Source organism: Ipomoea triloba, chromosome 5 (genome assembly GCF_003576645.1).
Source record: "Ipomoea triloba cultivar NCNSP0323 chromosome 5, ASM357664v1".
In the NCBI taxonomy this organism is placed as follows: Eukaryota; Viridiplantae; Streptophyta; class Magnoliopsida; order Solanales; family Convolvulaceae; genus Ipomoea; species Ipomoea triloba.
This window is the reverse complement of record NC_044920.1, coordinates 31,229,954-31,251,640: the sequence shown is the minus strand read 5'-3', so window position 1 is coordinate 31,251,640 and position 21,687 is coordinate 31,229,954. Positions and strand designations below refer to the sequence as shown.

Genomic DNA, 21,687 nt, shown 5'->3' with positions numbered 1-21,687 from the left:
ATCAAAGCAGATTGCAAATGGGAAAAACCACCCATGGTACTTTAAGTTGAATACAGATGCTGCAGTGGATGAGCAAAGGAACCGTATGGGTTACGGATGGGTTCTCATAAATGACACAAGTCAGTTTGTGGCAGCTGCATGCATTCCCGGAAGAGGCCTCTTCACCACGAAATAAGCCGAAGCTATGGCTATTAGGGAGGCTCTTTCATGGACAAAAACACATGGTGTGAGCAGAATTCAAGTCAAATCGGACGCTCTACAGATTGTTCAAAGCTTAAAGCATAGTGTTGATGACTCATCCTTTGATCTTGTTATTTTGGATATTAAAGATATGCTATGTTCACTTAATCACGTAGATATATCTCATGTTAGTCTTATTGCGAATAGCGTTGTCTATAGTCTTGTTAGGAAGCATGTTCTATGTCTGTACGTCATGAGTGTAACTCTACCCCTCATTCTTTTATTGTCAATGTTTTATACTTTGATTTGAATTAATGAAATTTGTTGTTCTAAAAAAAAAATAGATTTCATATTTTTATTTATTCACTATTTTCAAAATTTGTCCATTTTAGTCAAAATGCCCTTTCTTCCGAAACGTATAAACCCGACCCGGGGAGAACTGACAGTGGTCCAATTAGGTGGGCGGAGCAGATGGAAGCAGTCAACCGGGTCTAAAATGTAAAAACGCTCAAACCGTGTTATTCTCCACTTGACTATTTATTCTTCGTTTTTAGCTCCTGCGGCCGGCGGCCCCATCTACTCCTCTACCGGTCTTCCTTTTTTATCCTCACAGCAGCCGCGGGCGGAAAGAGAGAGAGAGCACTCGTTGAAGACTTTCCCTCTTTTCAATTCTCGACTTAGATCTAGAAGTGCCAGAAGAAGAACACGAAGAATCAGAGACGACTTTTCAAACTCAAACTCTCTTTAAGAATAAAGCAGAACCCAATTGGCAGCAATTCCGAACCATTCTCTTCTTCTAATTCTTCCACAATTTGATCGAACCAAAAAAACATCTACCTGATATTTGCAGTTTAGATTTCTGAGACGAAGAAATTCGAGTGATGAGCTCCAACGCTCCCTCATCCAGCTCCGGCGCCCCCGGATCCGCCGATAATTCTGCAACCAGAAGAATTTCCAGGCGACCCAAGTGTATGCTAATGCCCCCATCCTCCCCAATAGCACTCCTATTGCTTTTATCCGTTTCCTGTTTTGGACTCGTGCCTTCTATTAACTTGAGATTATTTTTTTTTAAATATTTTTTTTCATGTGCTTTCTTCCCCATCCCTCCCCCTCCCCCGATTGACTATACCAAACAGTTACTTTCTGCTCTGATTATGTTATGCTTAGCCTACGATATATTGTTCATACTTTTTTGTACAATACTAGAATCTTAGTTTACGGGACTTATTGGAGACTTTTGCTTATAGATTATGATGATTATAAATTGTGGTTAATTCATAATCAACTCCAATTCCAAGTTCATTAGGTATGCTTAGGAGCCATAGATGTTATTAGTTATATAGCTGAGGTTGTCACCTTAACCAGTACTGTTTCTCTATATCTTGTTGCCATGTGTTTTGGCATTGTTAGCTACTTGCTAGACATTTATTTCTGTACATGTACCCACCGAACAGGTTTGGGTCAGAGTTTCTTTGATTTGTTTCCCCTCCTATTGTGTTCTTACTTTCTAGTCTATCTGCTAACATTTTTTTTTTCCTGTTTGCACTAATCTCTCTTTCTCATTTGTAACTGATTGATGTGTCAAGTGTTTGGACTTTGGACTTGAAATGTGTTAATATATCTCTTTCTCATTTGTAACTGATTGATGTGTCAAGTGTTTGGACTTGAAATGTGTTAATATATATACTCATAGGAAGTGTGGAGTATTTGTCTAATTTTATGATTGTTTCCTTGTGAATCTAACTTTTCCATCCATTAACTTTGTCAGATCAACTGAATGGGTAAATATAATCACACTTTTTTTTTTAACCTATATTCACTGTATTGGATAATCTGAATAATAGGATAAAAACAATAGCTTTTCTTTTTTCTGTTTCAGATTCAAGGTTTACGCAACAGGAACTTCCTGCTTGCAAACCAATATTAACACCAAAGTGGGTAAGTTCCATTTTGTAGATTTCTTGTTCTGTGAGATGATCTCATGAAAAGTTTGCTGATGAAATTTCTTTACTGGTTGTGTGATGCAGGTTATCTTAGCTTTTCTGCTAGTCAGTGTTGTCTTCATTCCCATTGGACTTGTTTCCTTGCTTGCTTCTCGGGATGTATGCTCAAAGTTTCCTATATGATTATTTTTCTTTTCTTGACTTTTACAGGCCCCTCCTCCTCTCCTCTATTTGTCCTTTAAACACCCCCCACTCAAAAAAAGAATAATTTTTTTAGAAGAAGAAAACCAATTAAGGAAATAATTGATTCATGCAAGTTCTATTGCTCATTCATCAGGTTGTTGAGATTGTTGATCGTTATGAGGCCGACTGCATACCAAGCAATTATTCAGGAAATGAAGTTCAGTTTATACAAAGCAATCTAAATAAAAACTGCCCTCGTATCCTGAGAGTAAGTTCCACTAGAGTGGCTCTGGATTTTGTTACAGATGGAGTTCTCTTTTGATAAAATTATCTTCTTTTCCTGGTCAGACTTAAGTCTTGAGACATAATACAATGACATGGTTTGGTTTTTGAAACACAGGTACCGAAGCATATGAAGCAGCCTATTTACGTGTATTACCAACTTGACAACTTCTATCAAAATCATCGCAGGTGCTTGAGACTGCTCTTGATTACATTGCTGCTGCATTGTCTGAGAAGTTACTTAGTTTCTGTTGGTGTTTGGCTGTGTTATATTATTTTCCCTCTATTTTCATTTATAAACTACTTGAAGCATGATGCTAATTAAATATGGAGTATTATAAATTATGGTCATATATGTTTGTGACTTGTATTAACATCATTTTCAGGTATGTGAAGAGCCGAAGTGATCAGCAATTGAAGGATAGAAGCAGCGAGGATGAAACTAGTTCTTGCGAGCCTGAAGATAAAGTCAATGGGACTGTCATAGTTCCCTGTGGCCTTATAGCCTGGAGTTTGTTTAATGATACTTACAGCTTTACCCGCAACAATGTACAGCTGACTGTAAACAAAACTGGAATATCATGGAAGAGTGACAGGGATCACAAGTTTGGCAAAGACGTCTATCCAAAGAACTTTCAGAATGGGTCTCTGATTGGGGGTGGGACGCTTGACCCAGAGAAGCCGGTAAGAACTGATACATTTTTATTTTTATTTATTTATTTTACATGAATGCTAGGGGAAGATAATGTAAGAGACTCAGTATGCTGCATGGACTTCTTTTAGATACAAGTACTTTGGAATTTCTGGTCCTACTTGTCCATACATGTTATTTTACCTTCAATTCTTTTATATTATCTTTTTGTGGAAATGGAATGGGTTTTTCTATTTCTTCAGTACATAAAAAATTCTAATTCAAGTTCTTTCTAAGGCTTATTCAATCCTCTTGTTCCTTGCTTTAAACAGTTGAGTCAGCAGGAGGACCTTATTGTTTGGATGCGAACTGCTGCTCTTCCAACGTTTAGGAAGCTATATGGGAAGATAGAGGTGGATCTTAATGTGAATGACGTCATTAATGTCACAGTCGGGAATTATTACAATACCTACAGTTTCAATGGCAAGAAGAAACTTGTGCTTTCTACCACTAGCTGGCTGGGTGGAAAAAATGATTTTCTGGGTATTGCGTACCTTACTGTTGGTGGCTTGTGCTTCTTTTTGGCTATGGTTTTCACTGTGATATATCTAGTTAAGCCAAGGTATGGTCTCTTTTTCTTACCAAACCTGACATCTAATTATTAATTATCCTATCTATTTATGGTGCTACTATAGAAAATACTTTGGGGGTGTTTGGTTCAAACATTGGAATTGGAATCAAATATTTAGTAATTTGTATGGATTTGAGTAAAAGTAGCCCTCTTTGCTTGGTAGTAAACATGAGCTGAAATCAAAATAAATATAAGGGGAAATTGTAGTTTTTATCCCTCAATTATTTCTCATTTTTAAATGCGGTCCCTCAATTCATGAGTGAACAAATATGGTTTGGTGGTTCCGCAATTTTTGTTCAAGTTGTCAACTTGGACCTCAATTGTTGGTCAATTCCATTAGGAGGAGGGACTAAATTGACAACTTAAGCAAAAATTGAGGAACCAAAAGTAAGATTTTCTGTGTGTGTGTGCACATGTGTATTTAAATTCCACATTTAATCCATGTATGATGGCTATTTTTGTTTCTTCATATTTTATTGCAATTTTCAAAAGTAGGGGAGAAAGAGCGAAATGCTTTTTCTTTATTAGTGAAGGATTTGAAATCCAATAGTAGAGGAGCAAAAGTAGGCAAGCAAACAAGGTAATTTGAATAAAATCTTATAATCGAGTACAAAAGTGTCCAACCAAACGACCCCTTATTTGAAGACCGTGATGGCGCAAATAAAGCTGCAATGAGCTCTACTTGTGTGGTTGACCTTTGGTTGCACCTTTCTACATAAATAACAATTCCATTGCTATGCCAAAATGAAGAGGAAAAAGAAAATCCCAATACCATTTAGGTACAAGTTCCGTGTTAAGTGTGATAAGCCTATGAGCTGCTGCTTGTATAATTGTGTATGCACATCATATATTCATATTTTGGCTTTGCAAGTTTTTGCTGGCAGTTTGATCTTAATACTGATCTTGATCTTAGTTCCAATGAAATGGTCTTGAAAGTGCACATGCATTATACTAAACATTGGTTGTACTTAATCATTCCATGAATACTTCATCATTATCATTACTATTACTATTATGGAAGTTGCTTCCATGTCAATTTGTAAGCATGCCAGATACTAAAAATATTAAAAGGGATGGAGGTACATTTTGTAATTTGACAAATTACAATGTAAAATTACAAAATGTATCTCCATCCTGGTATTAGGCATGGAAGAATTACAAAATTACAATATATATCATGACCCCTTCCCACAAGTCCGTGTGAACAGATCTGGGTCATTGCTTGAGAGCTTAAAATATATATACAGTTTTGGCCTTTTCACTCAATATTGAAGTCAGTGTGTTTTCACTAGTTTACAAATGCACACTTTATGAAATTTTACCCTCATGGTATGTGCCTTGATTTATCCGACTGGTTAGCCTTGTTGATTTTCAATCTTTTATCAACACAATGCTGCATTTAGAATTTGGGCTAAAAAGTTTCTGGAGAACACAGCTGTTGACTTGACATGTTGTGTTTGTGCAGGCAACTTGGTGATCCATCTTATCTGTCATGGAACCGGAACCCAGGCGGTCACTAGCAGGCTCATAAGGTGTGCATTGCCTTGAGCTATCTGTGATTGATTAAAGAGGATGGAAGCTTGTATTGATATTTTGGAACCAGCTATGTACAAAGTGGTTGAAATGTTAAAGAGATTGAGTTTGTTATGTACTTAATGCCAGGCATTACAATTAACTATTAAGGAGCATATTATGTTTGATAAATTCATCTTTCCATTTTATTGAGTCTTAACAGTTGAATTATAAAGAAGTACAATATTTTGTAATATAAGAAAGAAACTATGTAACCCTAAGCAAGATATTGGAAAGATATTCTCCTTCAGGATATGAGGGATCAATAGGATGATCACATGCTGCTCCCGCCTCGCGCACAATCGTGATTTTCTTCCCAGCCATGGATGCAGCACCCTGGTTGCATACCCCAAAATCAGTTGCCACACAATTAGATTAAGATGAACACTAAAGTTATTCAAATAATGAATTTTAGAGTTCCTGATGAGAGAGAGAGAGAACTTGCCAGAAGAACGTCTAGGAGCTGACCACTTTGTGTCATTGCCCCAGAGCAAGAGCAAGTCATAAGTAGACCTCCTTTCTCTGTTAACTGCATGGCCAGGGAGTTCAGATTTCTATACATGCCAGATGCACTCTTTAGAACCTGGGTGAAGTGAACACAAACATAAAAGGATCAGAATCAATTAATAAAATAAGGTTGAGGCAAATTTTTTCTTTCAACAACTCAAAGGTCAAATCCTATGCATTGCATGATTTCTACACATGCACAGAGATGCAATACAAGTAAAACCTTCGCAAATTAAATCAACTAGGGTTTACCTTGCATGGTTGGTGGACCCTAGTCCAAAATGAAACCATTTTATGTTAAGTCGTTAATGGCATCAACCAGTGCATCATGTTTACCATTTATTTTCTATTACATTCATAATATTTGTTCTATATATAAACATAATGTACATAAATATTAAATTGTTGGTACACCATATCTATTTGTATTCACTTTGTAATACGTTCATATAATGTTCCTTCAATATGCTTTAAGTATATAAACATTATAAGCGCATCATGTTTAATAACATTCATCTTTTCATCATGTACTATGTTCATATATTTGTTTTATATGATCATAAATGTAAACCGTAATGTATATAAACACTAAAATGTTGGTCCATCATATCTATTTCCATTCACTCTGTAGTAAGTTCATAATGTTCTTTCTATATATTTATAAATGCAAGACTTACTGTACATAAGCATAATATTAAAATAATGACTTTATGTACCTATAGATTTATTTATTTTTTAAAAATCAAAATTAGTGTTCATTTAAAAATTAAAATATATCAATTAGAGCTTTTTAATGATATACAATAATTTTTTATACATTAACTTTAAAATGAAAAAAATAAATTTAAGTTGAAAAAAATAGGGATGCTTTGGGTGCAATGGTGCATGTTGGTTCATGATATAACTATTTTTAAAACTCAAATAACAAGCAATCAAAAGCCAAATTAAGATATCAAAACACATACCTTTTTCCGAGGTGCTAATTTAGGGGGGTCCAGAATAACTATGTCCCATTTTTCATGTTTAGAAATAGCATCCTTCATAAATTCAGTTGCATCTTGTCTCAGAAATGATATCCTTCTTGAATCCAGCCCATTGAGAGCAATGTTTTCTTTTGCAATTTCTAGTGCAGGTGATGACGTATCAACACCTTCCAAACAAGTAGCAAAATAAGCTCCATTTGGAACTAGAATATATCTATAAACTTGGATAGCACAAAAATAGCAAATCCGAGGGAAAAAAAAGTGAAATCATATTTATTCAAGTACAAAATCTTGTAACATATCATCTATTAACTAATTAGGTCTTAACAAACTCCTGTCTTCTTAGATTAAGTTCACAAGTTTATAGACTTTTCTGCATTTCTCAGATGTATGAATGTTGCTCCATTGACTTACAAAATAGCCATAGATCAATTGATTAGGTCTAAAGAAAAACTCATGCATCCTAGATCAAGTGTCCACAGACTTAAAATCTTCATTTCTCAGATATACATATCTTGGTTCCATGATAAAATATTAGGACCAATCTGTAAGAATGGCTTGTTCCTTAATTTAGAGACTGCAATGTATAGGCATTTACTTATTACAGAATACAAAGTACTTTTTAGTTCTTCATCTCTTTTGTAAAATATGAGCTCTTATGAGATGTTAAAGAGAATAAAAAGGAGCACCTGATACTGATACTTAGAAGGATCCTTGTATGCCAAGAAAGACAAATTAGCATAATGAATTTACCAAACTTGGGTGACACAAATAGAAATAATATATACTTAGTTTCAGATCTTTCAAGGCCTGGGTCAATTGCATTTTCTTTTGAATGATAGTTGACAAAATCAGAGGCATATATAAGAACAAAGATAATATAACAGTAGTTGTACCAATGACCTCTAATGCACCGCTACATGCTGCATTTAGCGCAAAACCTCCTGTGTAGCAGCAAATATCAAGAACCCTACAACCCTCAGAAATGGTAGAAATGAACTGACGGTTTTCACGCTGATCAGCATAAAAGCCAGTCTTTTGGCCATCCATTGATATCATATAGGAAATCCCATTCTCCATGACCTAACCAATAGAGACTAGATGGTGTCAAAGGACCCTTGAGAAGTACACCTTGAAGGAAATCAAGGAAGAGTTTCTACAAAGACTTCAATTAAGAAATATGGAGTAGATTTTTTTATTTTTATTTTTTTTACTGAAATATGTGTTTTCCTCACTGGAAAAACAAATCATGAGTTTAAGACCCTCCACTCAATGACCTAGACATGTTTAACAAAAATGAAAGAACCATAAAAATTATAACAAAAAGATTCCATTTTCATTCAAGTCAAGTCTCGAAAACAAATTATAATAACCAAGTAATGGCGTGATAGCAAGTAATTGCTTCTTAGTTTCTATTTACAGTAAAGCACTCAGCTGCTATTTTTGCCTTTTGTTTTGGACCATTGGTTGTCACTGATATTGTAACTTCACCCCAAAACTCTACATAGTCTTAATGTCTTTTGACAACAAATTATCACATAACTGTTTTGGATCTTTGGTTTCCAGTAAACAGACTCAAAGACAAATCAGATTTCCACTTGAGTTTAATTGGTCAGCACTCTTTTTAATGCAAAGAGCAAAACATAAAATAAAAGGTTAATGTAATCAACTATACTTGGCATTCCATGGAATTTTTGGTAAGTCACTAGACTTTCTCTGCAAGACATTTGACTGTCTATCCCTAAAAGAATGAAAAACACACAAGAAGCCAATCATTGTTTCACCAACAAACAGTATGTAAAACACAGTGCCTAGCATAGTGATTCCATCCACCACATGACAATGAGTCCTATTTTGACATGGTAAGAGTATCTAAAACTAAAACTAAAACTAAAACCACAGTCCACGGGGTAATTCTAGAATGTCAAAAGGTCTTACCTTTACTCTTACCCTTTTAGGAGAAGTAACTAAATCCAAATTTGTTGAATCAGAAAAATCCAATCCTTCTTCCTTGAGAATTTCAACTGATGGTCTCCAGCTTATGCGTTTAATTCCATTGATTCTACAGATGCAAGATTTTATTTGTTGCTGGTACTTTTCTACCCAAGCAGCAGAGGAAGCAATAACAGCTAAATCTCCATAAACATCAACAATAAGACCTGATAGTCTGCAGTAGGTTAAAGAAGATAGAGTAAGTATTTAGTGAGGGATAAAACTTAATGAGTTGAGTACACAAAATCCCTCCTAGAAGCATCCAATATAATTCAAGCCTGCCTAAGTTACTCAAGAATAATAATAATAATAATAATGAATTAACAAAGTAAAAGTAAAGGTGCACGCACCTATCCCCTTCGCTATTAATGAGACGGTATGCGTTTGTTTTGGGAGAAGGAAGGCCTAGAGTGTTGCGCAGTTGGGCAGCAGCAAAAATTCTTGTTTCGAGCAGTTTCTCCACGTTGAGTACACAGGAAGGGTCTCTGTAAGTGTATATGGATGGAGGTGATTGAAAATCCATCCATAATGAGAAATAGAAAAGAGGGATGGGAGGAAAAGAGAAACCTTGAAGCTTCGTCCTCCAGTTGCATGAGGCGAACGCAAAACATAGAAACAGAATTGTAAAAGCCCCATCCAATTGGTTTTTGGGTTCCGTCAGCGACGAGGACTACATCACCGGACTTGGGCGGCGGTCGACCAATAATTCTGTCAACAGCACCGCTGTAAACCATTGGGCTTCCGCCCCTAGAGAAAAGTTGAGTCTTTCCTTTCTTCAATACAACCTTGGCCACGCCTAATAACAAGTAACAACCACACTAGCTACATGTATGTAATTTGTAATTTGTAATTTGTTTAGAGAGAAAATTGGATTGAAGAAATGCACGGTACTTACCTCCTCCGGGCTGGTTGGAAGCAATTTCTTGAAGCCTAGTGTTGGGTGCGGGAGGTGATGACGCCAAAGATAGAGAGCGCAACATGAGACGGTGACGACCGGTGAGAAGCATGGCCTGCCTGAAGCGAAGCTAACTCGGGCGGGCTTGGGTAGTTGTTGTTGTTTAAAGACAAGACCTGACCCTAATCCTTCATCCTTGCCGCCCGGCCCCGGTGTAAATAAAATAGATAGATAAATCACAAAAATGAAATCCTTATAAAATCAAAATGCATGCATGGGGTATAGGTATTACAATCTTTCTCTTATCTTATCTTGTAAAATCAAAATGCATTGATTGATTATGTGTCTCTTCCCTCCCTCCCTACCTCATTTACTTATTGAGCCTTGCCATAACAAAGGAAATTACCAGCATTTGTATTGTATTGCTGGTGGGAAGAAATTAAAAAAGTTACATTGTACTGTGCTTAATTAATTTCCTTAGCCTTCTTAAGCATTATTATTAACATATATAGGAGCATTTGTATTGTATAACTCTCTTTCTTGTTCTTTTTTTCAAACAAAAATGAACAATTTATTTATTTATTTATATTACAGATGGATGACACTGCAATCACGCACAGGTAGATGAGACATAGGACATGATGGAGAAAGTACATAACAGTGAGCTGAGGGGGGAGGGGATTGAATGAATAAGATCATCCATTAGGCCCACATGGCCAATACAGACATACTCCCAGCTCCTAGAACAAGGGAAACATGGCCCCCCAGCTGCAGTCTGACGTTATTTTGAATCTTTGGTTTCATAAAATCAGCAGCTAGCAGATCAACAAGAGCCATGTAAATTAAGATGCCTGCGGAGGCAGAATTCAGAACGCCTTGTGTAATTAGTGCAGTGGAGCTATGTGGATTATAGACACTGGATATCCCGATCCCGGTTGCAATCCCAACTGGGGTGGTCAGGGAAAAAAATACTGCCATCACTGCTGTAGATACAGACTTGAATTTTGCCTACTCATCGTTCCATCATCACATACATATATCAAAAAAACATACAACAACCAACAACAACTAGCTTAGCTTAGGTTTCACGCCAATATAATTTAATAATTGTATGTTAAATACTTAAATTGAGAAGAAGAAGAAGAAGATGATGATAATGATGCATGCATCCCCATCATATATCATACCTGCGCGATGCAGCCTCCAAGTCCCATCCCTTCAAAGAACTGGTGGAATGACAAAGCAACTAACAAAGGTCTTATTGTTTCAGGGGTTTGTGAAGTACCCAAGCACAATCCTATTATGACTGAATGAACCACAATTCCCAGCTCCAGTACCTAATAATAAGGTAGGCCAGGTATGAATATATATGATGCAAGCTAAGCAATTAATGAACAAGCTAAGATCCAACTAACTGTAGGTAACTTACTTGCGATAAGACACGCTGTCGTATTCGATCCGATAGGTGCACTAATTCATTATTAGATTGGGGGGGATCAAGATAGGCTGCTGCTCCATGTCCATGTCCATGTGCGTGACCGTGGGTAGCCGCATGAGTATGTATGTGCATGTGGCCTGCAGCAGCAGCATCATCTTTGGCCTCTTCTTCATCTGCACTCACCATCATCACCTGCGGCAGTTTAGTCGTCTTGTCAAAGTGCATCTTCTTCCTGAAAAAGCTCATAGCAAGTGTGTCCACCATCAAAATTGCAATGGATGCCGTCAACGCAATTAAACCAGAGAAAGGGAATTTGGCCCAGGGATTAGTGTCTTTAAGGAGCGGCGATGTCAGTGTTTGGAATGCATCAGGCAGTATGTGAACAAAACCTGTGGATAAGATCACACCTGCAGCAAAGGCCTTGATCATGAAGAATATATCATTCTCCGGCCCTAAACGTTCATACTTTCTAGCCAGAAGCGGGATGCTCACCCCAGCAGCACCTGCAACCAGAATTGAAGCAATTGCAACTAGTCTATATTTGAGAGAGTCCACTGTGACTTTGCTGCTGTAGTGTAATTGACCTTCAACGTTGCCGTTGCAGGTGCACTCGGCCTCGGCGGCGGTACCAGAGATTGCACACGGAAAGAAGATGATGATATAAAGGCACAAAAAGGAGGCTACGATGTTAAAGAAGGAGTAGCGAAATGGAAATTGGAGACAATAATTAGTTTTATCCATGGCAAATCAAATCTGGATCGGAGCTTTAATTTATACACAGATCGAGAGAGGAAGATGAGATGGAGATGGACAAACTTAGTCGCTACATGTTGTAAACACGTACTAGCTATGCGTTTAAACTGAGGTGATAGGATGGAGAGAGAATAAGTATTCTCTATATATATATATTGATGGAAGCTAAGCTAAGTGAATTGTACTGTTGGAGTGTGTGGCCAATAAAACAAAAGGACATATGCTGATCGAGGATTGTTGAGAAGGCAGAGCACTTGGAATGTCAGAGACTGAGACTGGGAATGTCTCACAAACAACCAAAGTGGAGTGCACTGACATTCTGGTGACACACACACAATTAATAAATGATACGGAGTACTAATGTATTGCAATGCAAACCTCTGGCTCTACTTTTTATATGCTAACTTTAATTTGTTTCCCCCCTGGGTGGTATGTGGGAGGTCTCTCTCTCTCTCTCTATCAATTTGGATCATATATCATACGGAGTATTAGCTAGCTAGGATGCAGCAGAAAAATTAACTAACTAAGGGGAGTTTGAAGGGCGCATGCAATGATGGGACGACTCACTAAAAGACCAATCAAATCAGGCTTTGTTTGAGTGAGTACAGTGTTGCCTCTGAATCTGATCGTTGTGGAAGACTTCAATTTTATTTATATATACACGACGTACAGGAAGGAATTGAAGCAGGCGCCAGCTGGATTGATGATTGATGATTGGTGATTGGTGAACGTGTGCGCAAGATGTTGTCATCGGCCACGGATGGCCTTACAAAGCGCACTTAAATGGCCTTTGTACCTAATAAACCTGGTGTTGGACAGCATTCTTAACCTCAGGATGTCGATATTCTGTCTCCTACTTGCACCATTATATTACTGCTTTCTTCACTAAAGCTACCACTGTTGCTTTCTTTTCCATTTTGTCTTTTTTTCTCCCACTTCTTACCCCTTTCCGCATTCCGTAGTATATTGTTTATTTCATCACAACTTTAAGGGCGGCTTATTTCATTTTTCTATTTTTCATTCTTCATTTTTCTAGTTTTCTACTTTTTTTCAATTGTATGATTTTATTTTACAAAGTTAAAAGGATGGAAAAACTCACACACAGGGAGAAACAGTCAAAGGAAACAAGACCTTCAATTAATGGTTCATTTTTAGCTATCCTCCTCTTTTTTCAAGCTAAATTCCATTTCCAGTTAGAAGAAATCCAGACCAGAGGCAATTATGAGATATATATACCATTACCATTCAAATAATGGCCTACTTTAGATATAGATACATGGGTTCTGCCTAAAATACCGGCCCAATAAGTGCAATATCAGGACTCATCTTTTTTGTTTATTTGGGCCGGGTTTTCCACGAGGGCATTAATGTCAAAAATCAATCGACAATTCAAATCAGGGAAGCAGCGCCATTGTTATTCAAACGCTATTCATTTCCATTTCTAATCCGTCCATTGAGTTTCAATCGATAGTCTGCATTCTCAACTGTATGGTATTTTCCTACACGCTTCACTCCTAAACCGCAACGAAAATGGTTGAAGAAAGCTAGAAATGGTTGTCTTCAAGGTATGCCCAACCCTAAAATTTCAGTATTTCTTCTCTCTATTCCTCTACATTTCATATTCAATTCGCTGTTGTTTTGTTACCGTTCATGCAGGGAAAATCAAACGCAGTTGCCAATCTTCTCGCGCAAGACCGTATACCTGGCAACAATAGTACGCATTACTCTTTAGTCTTTATGCATATTGTAATTCTACTAATATAGTTACAGGCGGACTAAGAAAGTTAAGCATTTATTCAGAAATAGAGAAAACTAAAGTAGGAGGACGCATTTCTCTCAGCACTGATTCTAAGTAAGCCTACACTTCTTTCTTACTTCTCATATTTTGTATGCATGTGTGCACAGCTTCTTAAATAGGTTCTACCCTAGACCCTAGTAAATATTGTCTGTGTGTTCACATGTGTTTGCTCATCTTCTTAAATCTAGACTAGATTCTACCCCAGTAAATATTGCTAAAATTTGAAGCAATTAATTCAACAAGTTTTGCTTGATTGTTAAACGAGGAAGGGTCTGGTATTTCAAATATTCTCGTGTAATTGAAAGTTATGTTGTAATTGATTGCTTAATTGTAACGCAAAAGTAATACACATTTCTTTTTTCATTTCTGGTGCAGGAAATCTGCTATGCTTAATAGTACTGCCATGCAAAACAGAGCTACTTCTTTGAAGGTTAGCATACTTGTTTGCAGAATGCACTTCTTTTATTTAATTTTTTGAATTCTTAAAGTTTGTTTTGTGTTGGCTTTGTGTACTTGCTAATATTGATTTAGTTGCTTAACTTCTTTGATCACAAAGAGGAACATGGAGAAAAATAAAAGCAAGAATGGTAGTGCAGGTAATGTTTCACTAGAATTTTAGGGTACTTAAAATCTTACATGTTTCTTGGGTGGTTTTCACCATATACTGATATACTCTTGCCTTCCAGTTAAAGTAAAAGTTGGAAGAAAAGTTTTGGCTGATATTAGCAACACCAAGAGTAGCTCTTCTGTTAAGGTGAAAGTTGGAAGAAAAGTTTTGGCTGATATTAGTAATACCAGGGGCAGCTTTTCCAGAACTGAGTTGCATGAAGGATCCAAACAAGGGTAAGTGATTCCAACTTTACTTTAGTGGAAGAATGGAGTGATCTGAAAATAACTGCCTAGGTGTATTTATACCCCCAAATTCGCACCAAAACGAACAGATTTGAAGAATTATGGGAGTCCGCTTACAGTTAACCTCATGGACGTGAGTTCCACTGTGAATTTTAATCATAGCTCGTAGGTTCCAATGCTCATGATGGACCTCACGCCCGTGAGGTTGGGCGTGAGTCCTTACTCTGTGCAACAGTTCTGGTTTTTAGGTCATTTTTCACCTTGTAGATGTCCAAATTATACTTTGTGGTCTTCATGAAAGTTGTAGATCTTTCAATTATCTTTCGAATGCCGTTTGAAACACTTGATTTGGATATTCCTACGTTGAGATATGATTAAAATACTGAGACGTGGCTTGACAGAGAAAAACATAGCGAAATTTGTTACGCTGAGTGTCAACATGAGCATTGATCTTCACTCCAAAATGCACTTTTCTTGATTTCCTTTGTTTCTTTGGGTCCTCGGGTCATGCCATGATACTTCCAACTCACTCTTTTTTCACTTTCTTAACCTCTCACGACTCTCGGAACACACCTTTGCATGCAAAATTGATCATTCTTGCTTAAAAGGAGAATTTTACCTAATTGAACAAATGAAACAAATGAGGATCCTTTTAAGCATAATATCTATATTTAAAGCACAAAATAATGGTTAAACATATACATGATCAAATATGAACTTATCAACTATTGAACTGATGATGAATAAGAACACAGTCCCTTCAGAAAGAGAGGTTGTGGTTGATGCCTCTTATATGATGACAGTTATGAACTTAAAATTTTTGGTGCTGCTGTCGTATGAAGTCTAAAACTCCAACTTGGCAATATGTTGTCATGTGTCTTGTTGATTTCCATTCCAGGAATATGACATGCATATTTTATGCAATTGCTTCCCACCGATGAAACATAGTATAAGTTTTTCTGTCAAGCCTTCTATCAATTTGTGTTGGATTTATTTATTTTAAACCCATGTTGCTTTACTCAGAAGAAAGTTTATAATGCAGGAAGGGTAATGGCAAGAAACTTTCTTACCTACAGCGGTATGCAGTATGAATTGTTGTTCACTTTAGTTATTTGGGCTTTATGGTTTCATAAAATGGCACCAGTAAAGTGCAGCTATATACATTAAGAATCTCTCTTTAATATCCGTCACAACCCTCCTTTCTTTTATAATTTTTTCTCATGCATCCACTGATACTGTACTTTTCACTTTAATCCTCGTGGTTTTTTTTTTTTTTTTTTTTTTTTTTTTTTTTTAAATTTATTTTATTTTATTTAAATTCTCAGGAGTTCTGTTTGTACTGGGACTTCATCTACAAATACGTCATTAAGAAAACCATTGATGATGGTATGAGAAGTATATGTTTTGTGAAATTCTTACTGTTGCTTATATGCCATATTTGGTTAGGCTCATATTTTTCTTTTATTTGCTAAAATTGTTACTTGGTCTAAACTCTAAAGTGATAGCACCCTAGTTTCTTTCCATGTGAACTTCTGAATGGGATGGCACCTCTCTCAACCCCTTCTTTGGTTTTAAATGTCATAATAAATTATTATATAGGTGAAATTGTTCATTCTGTGTAAATTTTTAATTTTTTGGCGCTCAGATATATTGTGTTTTTTTTTTTTTTTTCATCAAGCAGGCAAAGATGAGGGTGAGCCTAGCTGAAGCTAGTGGGGACCATCATATATTGATGAAAGGTATGATTTCCTGGCAAGACATGGAAAAAAGTAAAAGGAAGTAAGGACAAATCATTTATATATTGAGGTTTTGCTTCTGGATAGCAGTTAGCAAGGAATTGAAGGCTGCTGGTGATGATTCCCGAGCCAAGGCCCGATGCAGTGTAGTGGCTACCATTGGAAACAGGTAGGTCATCTCAGTTTTTTTATTTGTTAATTGTTATTGAAGTATGTATCAGCTTCACATCTGTTTTCCATTGGTTTTTGTGAAAAGTCTAGATATTCTATTTAGTGCATTAATAGTTTTCCACTTTTTGATTTGTCCAGGACAACTGAAAAAAATCTTCTCCTGCCATCAAGGTTTTTACAATGTACAGTACATCTTCTGTTATTCTTTGTGAAGTCTACATGAATACTTATTCTGATTTCTCACTTGCAGGAAGTCTCTACCAGTATTAAAGCAAGCAAATGCTTTAATAAACAAGGTTGTTATTATTGTCATCTTGTCTCTTTATTTTCTTACACCATGCTGCATTCAACATAAAAAAGCTTACATGTATACCAATTTGGGTCAGGAAAATGCCAAACGTTCAGAGAAAGGGATAGGAAAACAAGGGTTTTCAGGTTAGATGCTCTAAATTAAAGGGCGGTTTTGTTGACAATTATGTGATGACTGTTTTCTTTGGTATTATTTTTCTACCTTTTGTTAGTTTCAGCAAAGCCCAAGATTGGGCGAAAGATATTATCTCAGGTTAGCTATCTCTGAACCCTTTAATTAGTTATTGAGGTATGGGTATATGTTCTGTTGCTTACATTTATACTAATTTGTGATAGGAAAATGCCAAATGTTCAGAAAATGGGATAGGAAAACAAAGGTTGCCAGGTTGGTTGCTCTAAATTAAAGGGTTTTTTTTAGACAGTTATGAGAACAACTGTTTTTATCACCATTAATATTCTACCATTTGTTAGTTTCAGCAAAGCCCAAGGCTGGACGAAATGTATTACCTCAAGTAAGAAACCTCTGAACCCTTTAAGAACTATTGTGCCACAATCAGTTATTACACTAGTGCTTTTTTTATTTTATTTTTTGCTTGTAATGTGATCCAAATGGGTTGTCAAGGTATATTTTGGAAAAATTCTTGACTCTACTTTGTTATGTGTTCTGTATCTCAGCCAGTTCTAAAGACCACAGTCCAGATGGCCTCAAGACAAAAAAGAATGCATTGTCCAATCAGCTCAAAATTTCAATCTGTCATTTCATCCCAGAAAAAAGAAGAGCTTGTTACATCTTCTCTTTCTAAATATATTGCTCCAAAATCTTTTAAGCAACCTTCAGAAGAGGTTCCTTCTAAGAACAACCATGACTTGGTCACATCTGAATCAAATATCTTAATTAGAAGAGCGTCTGTGCGCAGAAAATCTTTCACTTCTCTGTTGATGACAAGACCAAAGGTTTATTTCCAGTCTTTTTCTTTCAATGCTTATGAATGTATTTTTTTTCTCGACATTTTGGTAACAACCTGCAATTTCTCCAGCAATTAAAAGAGCAAACTGGGCATACAAAGCAAGAGTTTTTGCCAAATATCTACGATAACTCTAACCATCTTGATGTTTCTGAATATGTTGATGATATCTATCAATATTATTGGGTTATGGAGGTAATAATATTGCTACCTTCTCTACTCATTTTATGTGTCAATGTTACCCTGTTGTATATAAAAAAAAATGTTTGACACTTCCCCTTTGCCAAACTCAAATACAGGCTCAGAGTCATCCTTTGAAAAGCTACATGGAGTTTCAAACAGAAATTACACCTCAGATGCGTGGCATATTAATAAACTGGCTTATTGAAGTACATATTGTTATATAGCAAGCCTTTGTGTTTCTATTTCTTCATTTAATTTTATTTCATTACCTTCTGTCTCCGTTTAACGTACTAACCAGTCACTTTAACAGGTCCATCTAAAATTTGACTTGATGCAAGAAACTTTATTTCTCATGGTTACCATATTAGACCAGTATTTGTCCAGAGTATGCATCAAGAAAAATGAAATGCAGCTAGTTGGCCTTACTGCACTCTTATTGGCATCAAAGTATGAGGATTTTTGGCATCCAAGGGTAAATATTTATTCAATGAACATCAATATTTCTTTCAGGGTCTATCAGAGTTATTATGTGAAACTGTGAATATTTAATCTGTAGGAGGAAAGTAAAAGGGATAGAATATTTGAATCTTTTGTTTGCTTGGGTACAGATCATGGACTTGATCAGTGTATCAGCAGAGTCATACACCAAAGAACAAATGCTGGGAATGGTAAGCATTGTGCATGCTCCTTTATTTTGTGCCCAATATGTGGGGTCTCTATTCCATACTAGTAACAGAGCCCCGATAGCCATTGGTATAAAATAATGTTTGTCGTGTTTAGTGTTTTTGGCTACTGTGTTTTGACCTATGATGGAGCACATCTTTCTTTTTCAGGAGAAGGCTATTTTAAAGAAATTATTGTTTCGCCTAAATGTACCAACTCCATATGTCTTCATGCTACAGTTTCTTAAGGCCTCTCAAGCAAATAAAAAGGTACCTGTGAATTTCAAATCAAATGGTTGCAGAGTGGACCAAGATATCCTCCATTTCGTCTAATTACTCTAAAATTGAAATTTGTAATTATCATTTTGAAATTTGTTCGGGCCTAATTGAGAATTTCTAATCCTTTCACTGATTCAGTTTGTGCTCTGGACATTCTCATTCAGTTTCTAACATTTTCATTAATATGCTTCTCATGCGAAATCTTATGCCAGTTGGAACATCTTGCATTTTTCCTGGTTGAGTTGTGCTTGGTTGAATTTGAAGCTTTGAACTACAAGCCCTCTTTGCTATGTGCATCGGCTATCTATCTTGCACGGTGTACAATGCAAATGACTCCGGCATGGACACCTCTACTTGAGAGGCATGCATGCTATGAAGAATTTCAACTCAGGTATAGTTCTGCAATATCATTTTTTGTTTAAATTACTCATCATTTAAGCAGACATTTTACACTTAATTTCAATGCCACAGGGATTGTGCAGAGATGATCTTAAGATTCCATAAGGCTGCTAGAACAACACTACTAAAAGTCACATGTGAGAAATATATGAGATTTGAATACAGCAAAGTTGCAGCTATAAAACCTTTAGAAGCATTTCCTCAATGATTTGCCTCTGAGCATTGTGATTTTATCATAGAAAACGGGACAGAAGGAGGTTTCTTTGAAAACTTGGAAGATTGAGTGCCTTCTACATCATTCTCAAGCAGTGGCACCTTGAAAATTGTAGGAATGTAGAGTATCCACTAATCTGATTGTTTGGCACAGAAGGGTTGTGATATATGTAGTCATTTTGGAAAAGAAAATCAATAATATTGTTTCCTAAAAGTTTCTATGGTTCTAAATCATATTCTGTACCACATTTGCTAATGGACCAAGGTTTCTCTAATATGTGGATGTTATGGGTGATTAGTGGATATCAGTGAATGCTGCTACTAAATTAGAATCACCTGCTTTCAAATGAATGACTTGCCAGTGCAGAGGAAATACTGAATTTCTTTGAAGCATTAGTGTGTGCGTGCTGAACTGCTGAACAATTTTAATGTAAAAGGCTAAAGAAAATTTGATAGAGGAAGTAACCAAATTAGCATTGAGAGAATTTTGTAATTTTGTATGTATTGATATATATATTTGCAACTTTGTACACTAGCAAGAACAAAAGTAGCAGAGCTTAAGATCATCATTCCCTTTATACTTGGCTGCGCATGTATAAACACCAATAACTCTGAGCTAGTATGCAAGATCATGACGAAATATAATAATAATAATAATAATTTAAGTAGCTTGTATGTGTAGTATATATAAAAATAATCCTAGAGAGTAGGAAGTGAAGTTTGATTATGAGCAAGGAAGAAAGCAATCTTGAGGAGGAGTGGAGGAAGTTTGACGGTCCAATGTGTCCTTAACAGCACTATAAAACTCTAACCAAGATGAATGCACATGAAGAGGAGGAGCCCACAAGAATGGAGTTGCAGCAGCAGCAGGGCAGGCAGTAACTAAGTCAAGAACAGAAGCGGGTGGTGGTGGTCTGAGGGGCTGGGGGAAATTGAAAGCAAGATTATCAACTTTGTGCTCATAAATTTTGCCATTTCTGTCTAATTTATAGGTAGATGTGCCTTGAAACTGGCCTTTGGCTTCCCAAGGTACCCGGGGGACACCTCTGAGGTTCCATCTGATCAATATGACATTCTCAGAGGGCTGCCAAACCCTATAAACCTCCAGTGAAATCTCTCTGAACAGAATTCTTCCGTGGAATCTTAGAGCCCAGAAGATCAATTTGTAGTTATCAATTCCGGTAAAGGTGTTCAAGGGGTCCACGAAGGTTATGTCATCCCTGCAAATAAATATTGGAAAAATAAAAACTCATAAACACTACTAGTCTGTAATTCTGTACGTATTATGGGGGAAATGAATGACCCCACACAACAAAACACACCAGTAAACCTTACAAAAAAGACTGACGTGACGGAGGTACCTACCTATAGATGTGGTAGTTGAGGTCTTTGGTGAAGAGGAGGGGGAGGTCTTGGCGAAGGGTGCGGACGGCAGAACCAAGATTGACATAGAAATCATCTTTGTGGTGAGGTTTGTGGGTAGAACAAGAGTTGGCATGAGAGGGAGAAGGAGAGGGAGAGGGTGGGAGGTCCAAGAGCTTCACAGTTGAAGCAGATAATGATGGTGAGGAGGAGGAGGAGTTGGAAAGCAGCAGCAGCTGCTTTGGTATGAGTTGTGGCTTATCTTTGGATTGAAGTTGCTGCTGGACTAGTAGAATTGCGGAAGGAGAGGGATTATTAGGTATCATACATGCCATCATAGCAGCAGCAGTGTCTTCTTCCTGGCTATGGCTATGGCTAGTTTAGTAGCAAGCAGCCTCAGCTCGTTGTCTGGTTGGGAGACACAGAAAAAAGAGGATTATTGTGTGCGGAGTTGGGTTTGTTGTGTGGTGTGTTTGCGTGTTATGAGTGGCCGCCACTAATTCTGATCTTCTTTTTTTTTTCTTTTGCCTTGCACACACAATAAAATTTTATTTATCTTATTTTTATTAATTAATCATCTCACACACACACACTATATATATATATATATATATATGATTATGTTTTTTTATTAAAGATTGCAAATGGTTCACTTTTTATATATTTAGTTATTAAAGATTACATATTTAAGTATTTTGAGCTTTCTCTTTTGATACTATTCCATGAGAACTAATCTAAGTACATTAAAAAATTAAATTCATGAGATAC

At 36.6% G+C, this 21,687-nt stretch overlaps 5 protein-coding genes across 9 annotated transcripts; 2 read left to right on the top strand and 3 right to left on the bottom strand.

Moving 5' to 3' along the window:
- The first annotated feature begins 736 nt into the window (after nucleotides 1–736).
- LOC116019132 (ALA-interacting subunit 3) lies at nucleotides 737–5,569 on the top strand. The gene is made up of 8 exons (XM_031259248.1): nucleotides 737–1,149; nucleotides 2,060–2,118; nucleotides 2,208–2,282; nucleotides 2,461–2,574; nucleotides 2,707–2,777; nucleotides 2,975–3,272; nucleotides 3,552–3,841; nucleotides 5,316–5,569. The coding sequence occupies exons 1-8, from the start codon at nucleotides 1,062–1,064 to the stop codon at nucleotides 5,368–5,370; spliced, it is 1,050 nt and encodes a 349-aa protein (XP_031115108.1). The 5' UTR covers nucleotides 737–1,061; the 3' UTR covers nucleotides 5,371–5,569.
- Nucleotides 5,546–10,150, bottom strand: LOC116019122 (ribosomal RNA large subunit methyltransferase I). Of its 2 annotated transcripts, none has more exons than XM_031259227.1 (8): nucleotides 9,800–10,150; nucleotides 9,472–9,700; nucleotides 9,255–9,389; nucleotides 8,863–9,079; nucleotides 7,809–7,995; nucleotides 6,895–7,079; nucleotides 5,868–6,005; nucleotides 5,546–5,758 (listed from the first exon to the last, which is right to left on the bottom strand). In XM_031259227.1, exons 1-8 carry the CDS (start codon nucleotides 9,909–9,911, stop codon nucleotides 5,630–5,632), a joined length of 1,332 nt encoding a protein of 443 aa, XP_031115087.1. In that variant the 5' UTR covers nucleotides 9,912–10,150; the 3' UTR covers nucleotides 5,546–5,629. The 2 variants fall into 2 exon arrangements, with proteins under 2 accessions (XP_031115087.1, XP_031115086.1); XM_031259226.1 differs by having other exon boundaries at nucleotides 8,851–9,079; nucleotides 9,800–10,145.
- Nucleotides 10,151–10,345: 195 nt separating this feature from the next.
- Nucleotides 10,346–12,597, bottom strand: LOC116019128 (zinc transporter 1-like). Its single transcript, XM_031259246.1, has 3 exons — nucleotides 11,229–12,597; nucleotides 10,987–11,136; nucleotides 10,346–10,807 (listed from the first exon to the last, which is right to left on the bottom strand). Exons 1-3 carry the CDS (start codon nucleotides 11,976–11,978, stop codon nucleotides 10,502–10,504), a joined length of 1,206 nt encoding a protein of 401 aa, XP_031115106.1. The 5' UTR covers nucleotides 11,979–12,597; the 3' UTR covers nucleotides 10,346–10,501.
- Nucleotides 12,598–13,039: 442 nt separating this feature from the next.
- LOC116019116 (putative cyclin-B3-1) lies at nucleotides 13,040–19,930 on the top strand. Of its 4 annotated transcripts, none has more exons than XM_031259218.1 (24): nucleotides 13,040–13,555; nucleotides 13,647–13,704; nucleotides 13,791–13,842; nucleotides 14,164–14,218; nucleotides 14,345–14,384; nucleotides 14,475–14,631; nucleotides 15,683–15,718; nucleotides 15,966–16,026; nucleotides 16,322–16,379; nucleotides 16,467–16,545; nucleotides 16,686–16,718; nucleotides 16,798–16,843; nucleotides 16,934–16,982; nucleotides 17,069–17,109; nucleotides 17,193–17,241; nucleotides 17,334–17,368; nucleotides 17,532–17,810; nucleotides 17,894–18,016; nucleotides 18,121–18,210; nucleotides 18,315–18,476; nucleotides 18,613–18,672; nucleotides 18,838–18,936; nucleotides 19,158–19,336; nucleotides 19,417–19,930. In XM_031259218.1, the coding sequence occupies exons 1-24, from the start codon at nucleotides 13,541–13,543 to the stop codon at nucleotides 19,550–19,552; spliced, it is 1,992 nt and encodes a 663-aa protein (XP_031115078.1). In that variant the 5' UTR covers nucleotides 13,040–13,540; the 3' UTR covers nucleotides 19,553–19,930. The 4 variants fall into 4 exon arrangements, with proteins under 4 accessions (XP_031115078.1, XP_031115077.1, XP_031115079.1 ...); XM_031259217.1 differs by having other exon boundaries at nucleotides 17,328–17,368; XM_031259219.1 differs by lacking the exon at nucleotides 15,683–15,718 and having other exon boundaries at nucleotides 17,328–17,368.
- Nucleotides 19,931–20,042: 112 nt separating this feature from the next.
- On the bottom strand, nucleotides 20,043–21,379 carry LOC116019134. Its single transcript, XM_031259250.1, has 2 exons — nucleotides 20,923–21,379; nucleotides 20,043–20,777 (listed from the first exon to the last, which is right to left on the bottom strand). Exons 1-2 carry the CDS (start codon nucleotides 21,255–21,257, stop codon nucleotides 20,282–20,284), a joined length of 831 nt encoding a protein of 276 aa, XP_031115110.1. The 5' UTR covers nucleotides 21,258–21,379; the 3' UTR covers nucleotides 20,043–20,281.
- Between the last annotated feature and the right edge of the window lie 308 nt (nucleotides 21,380–21,687).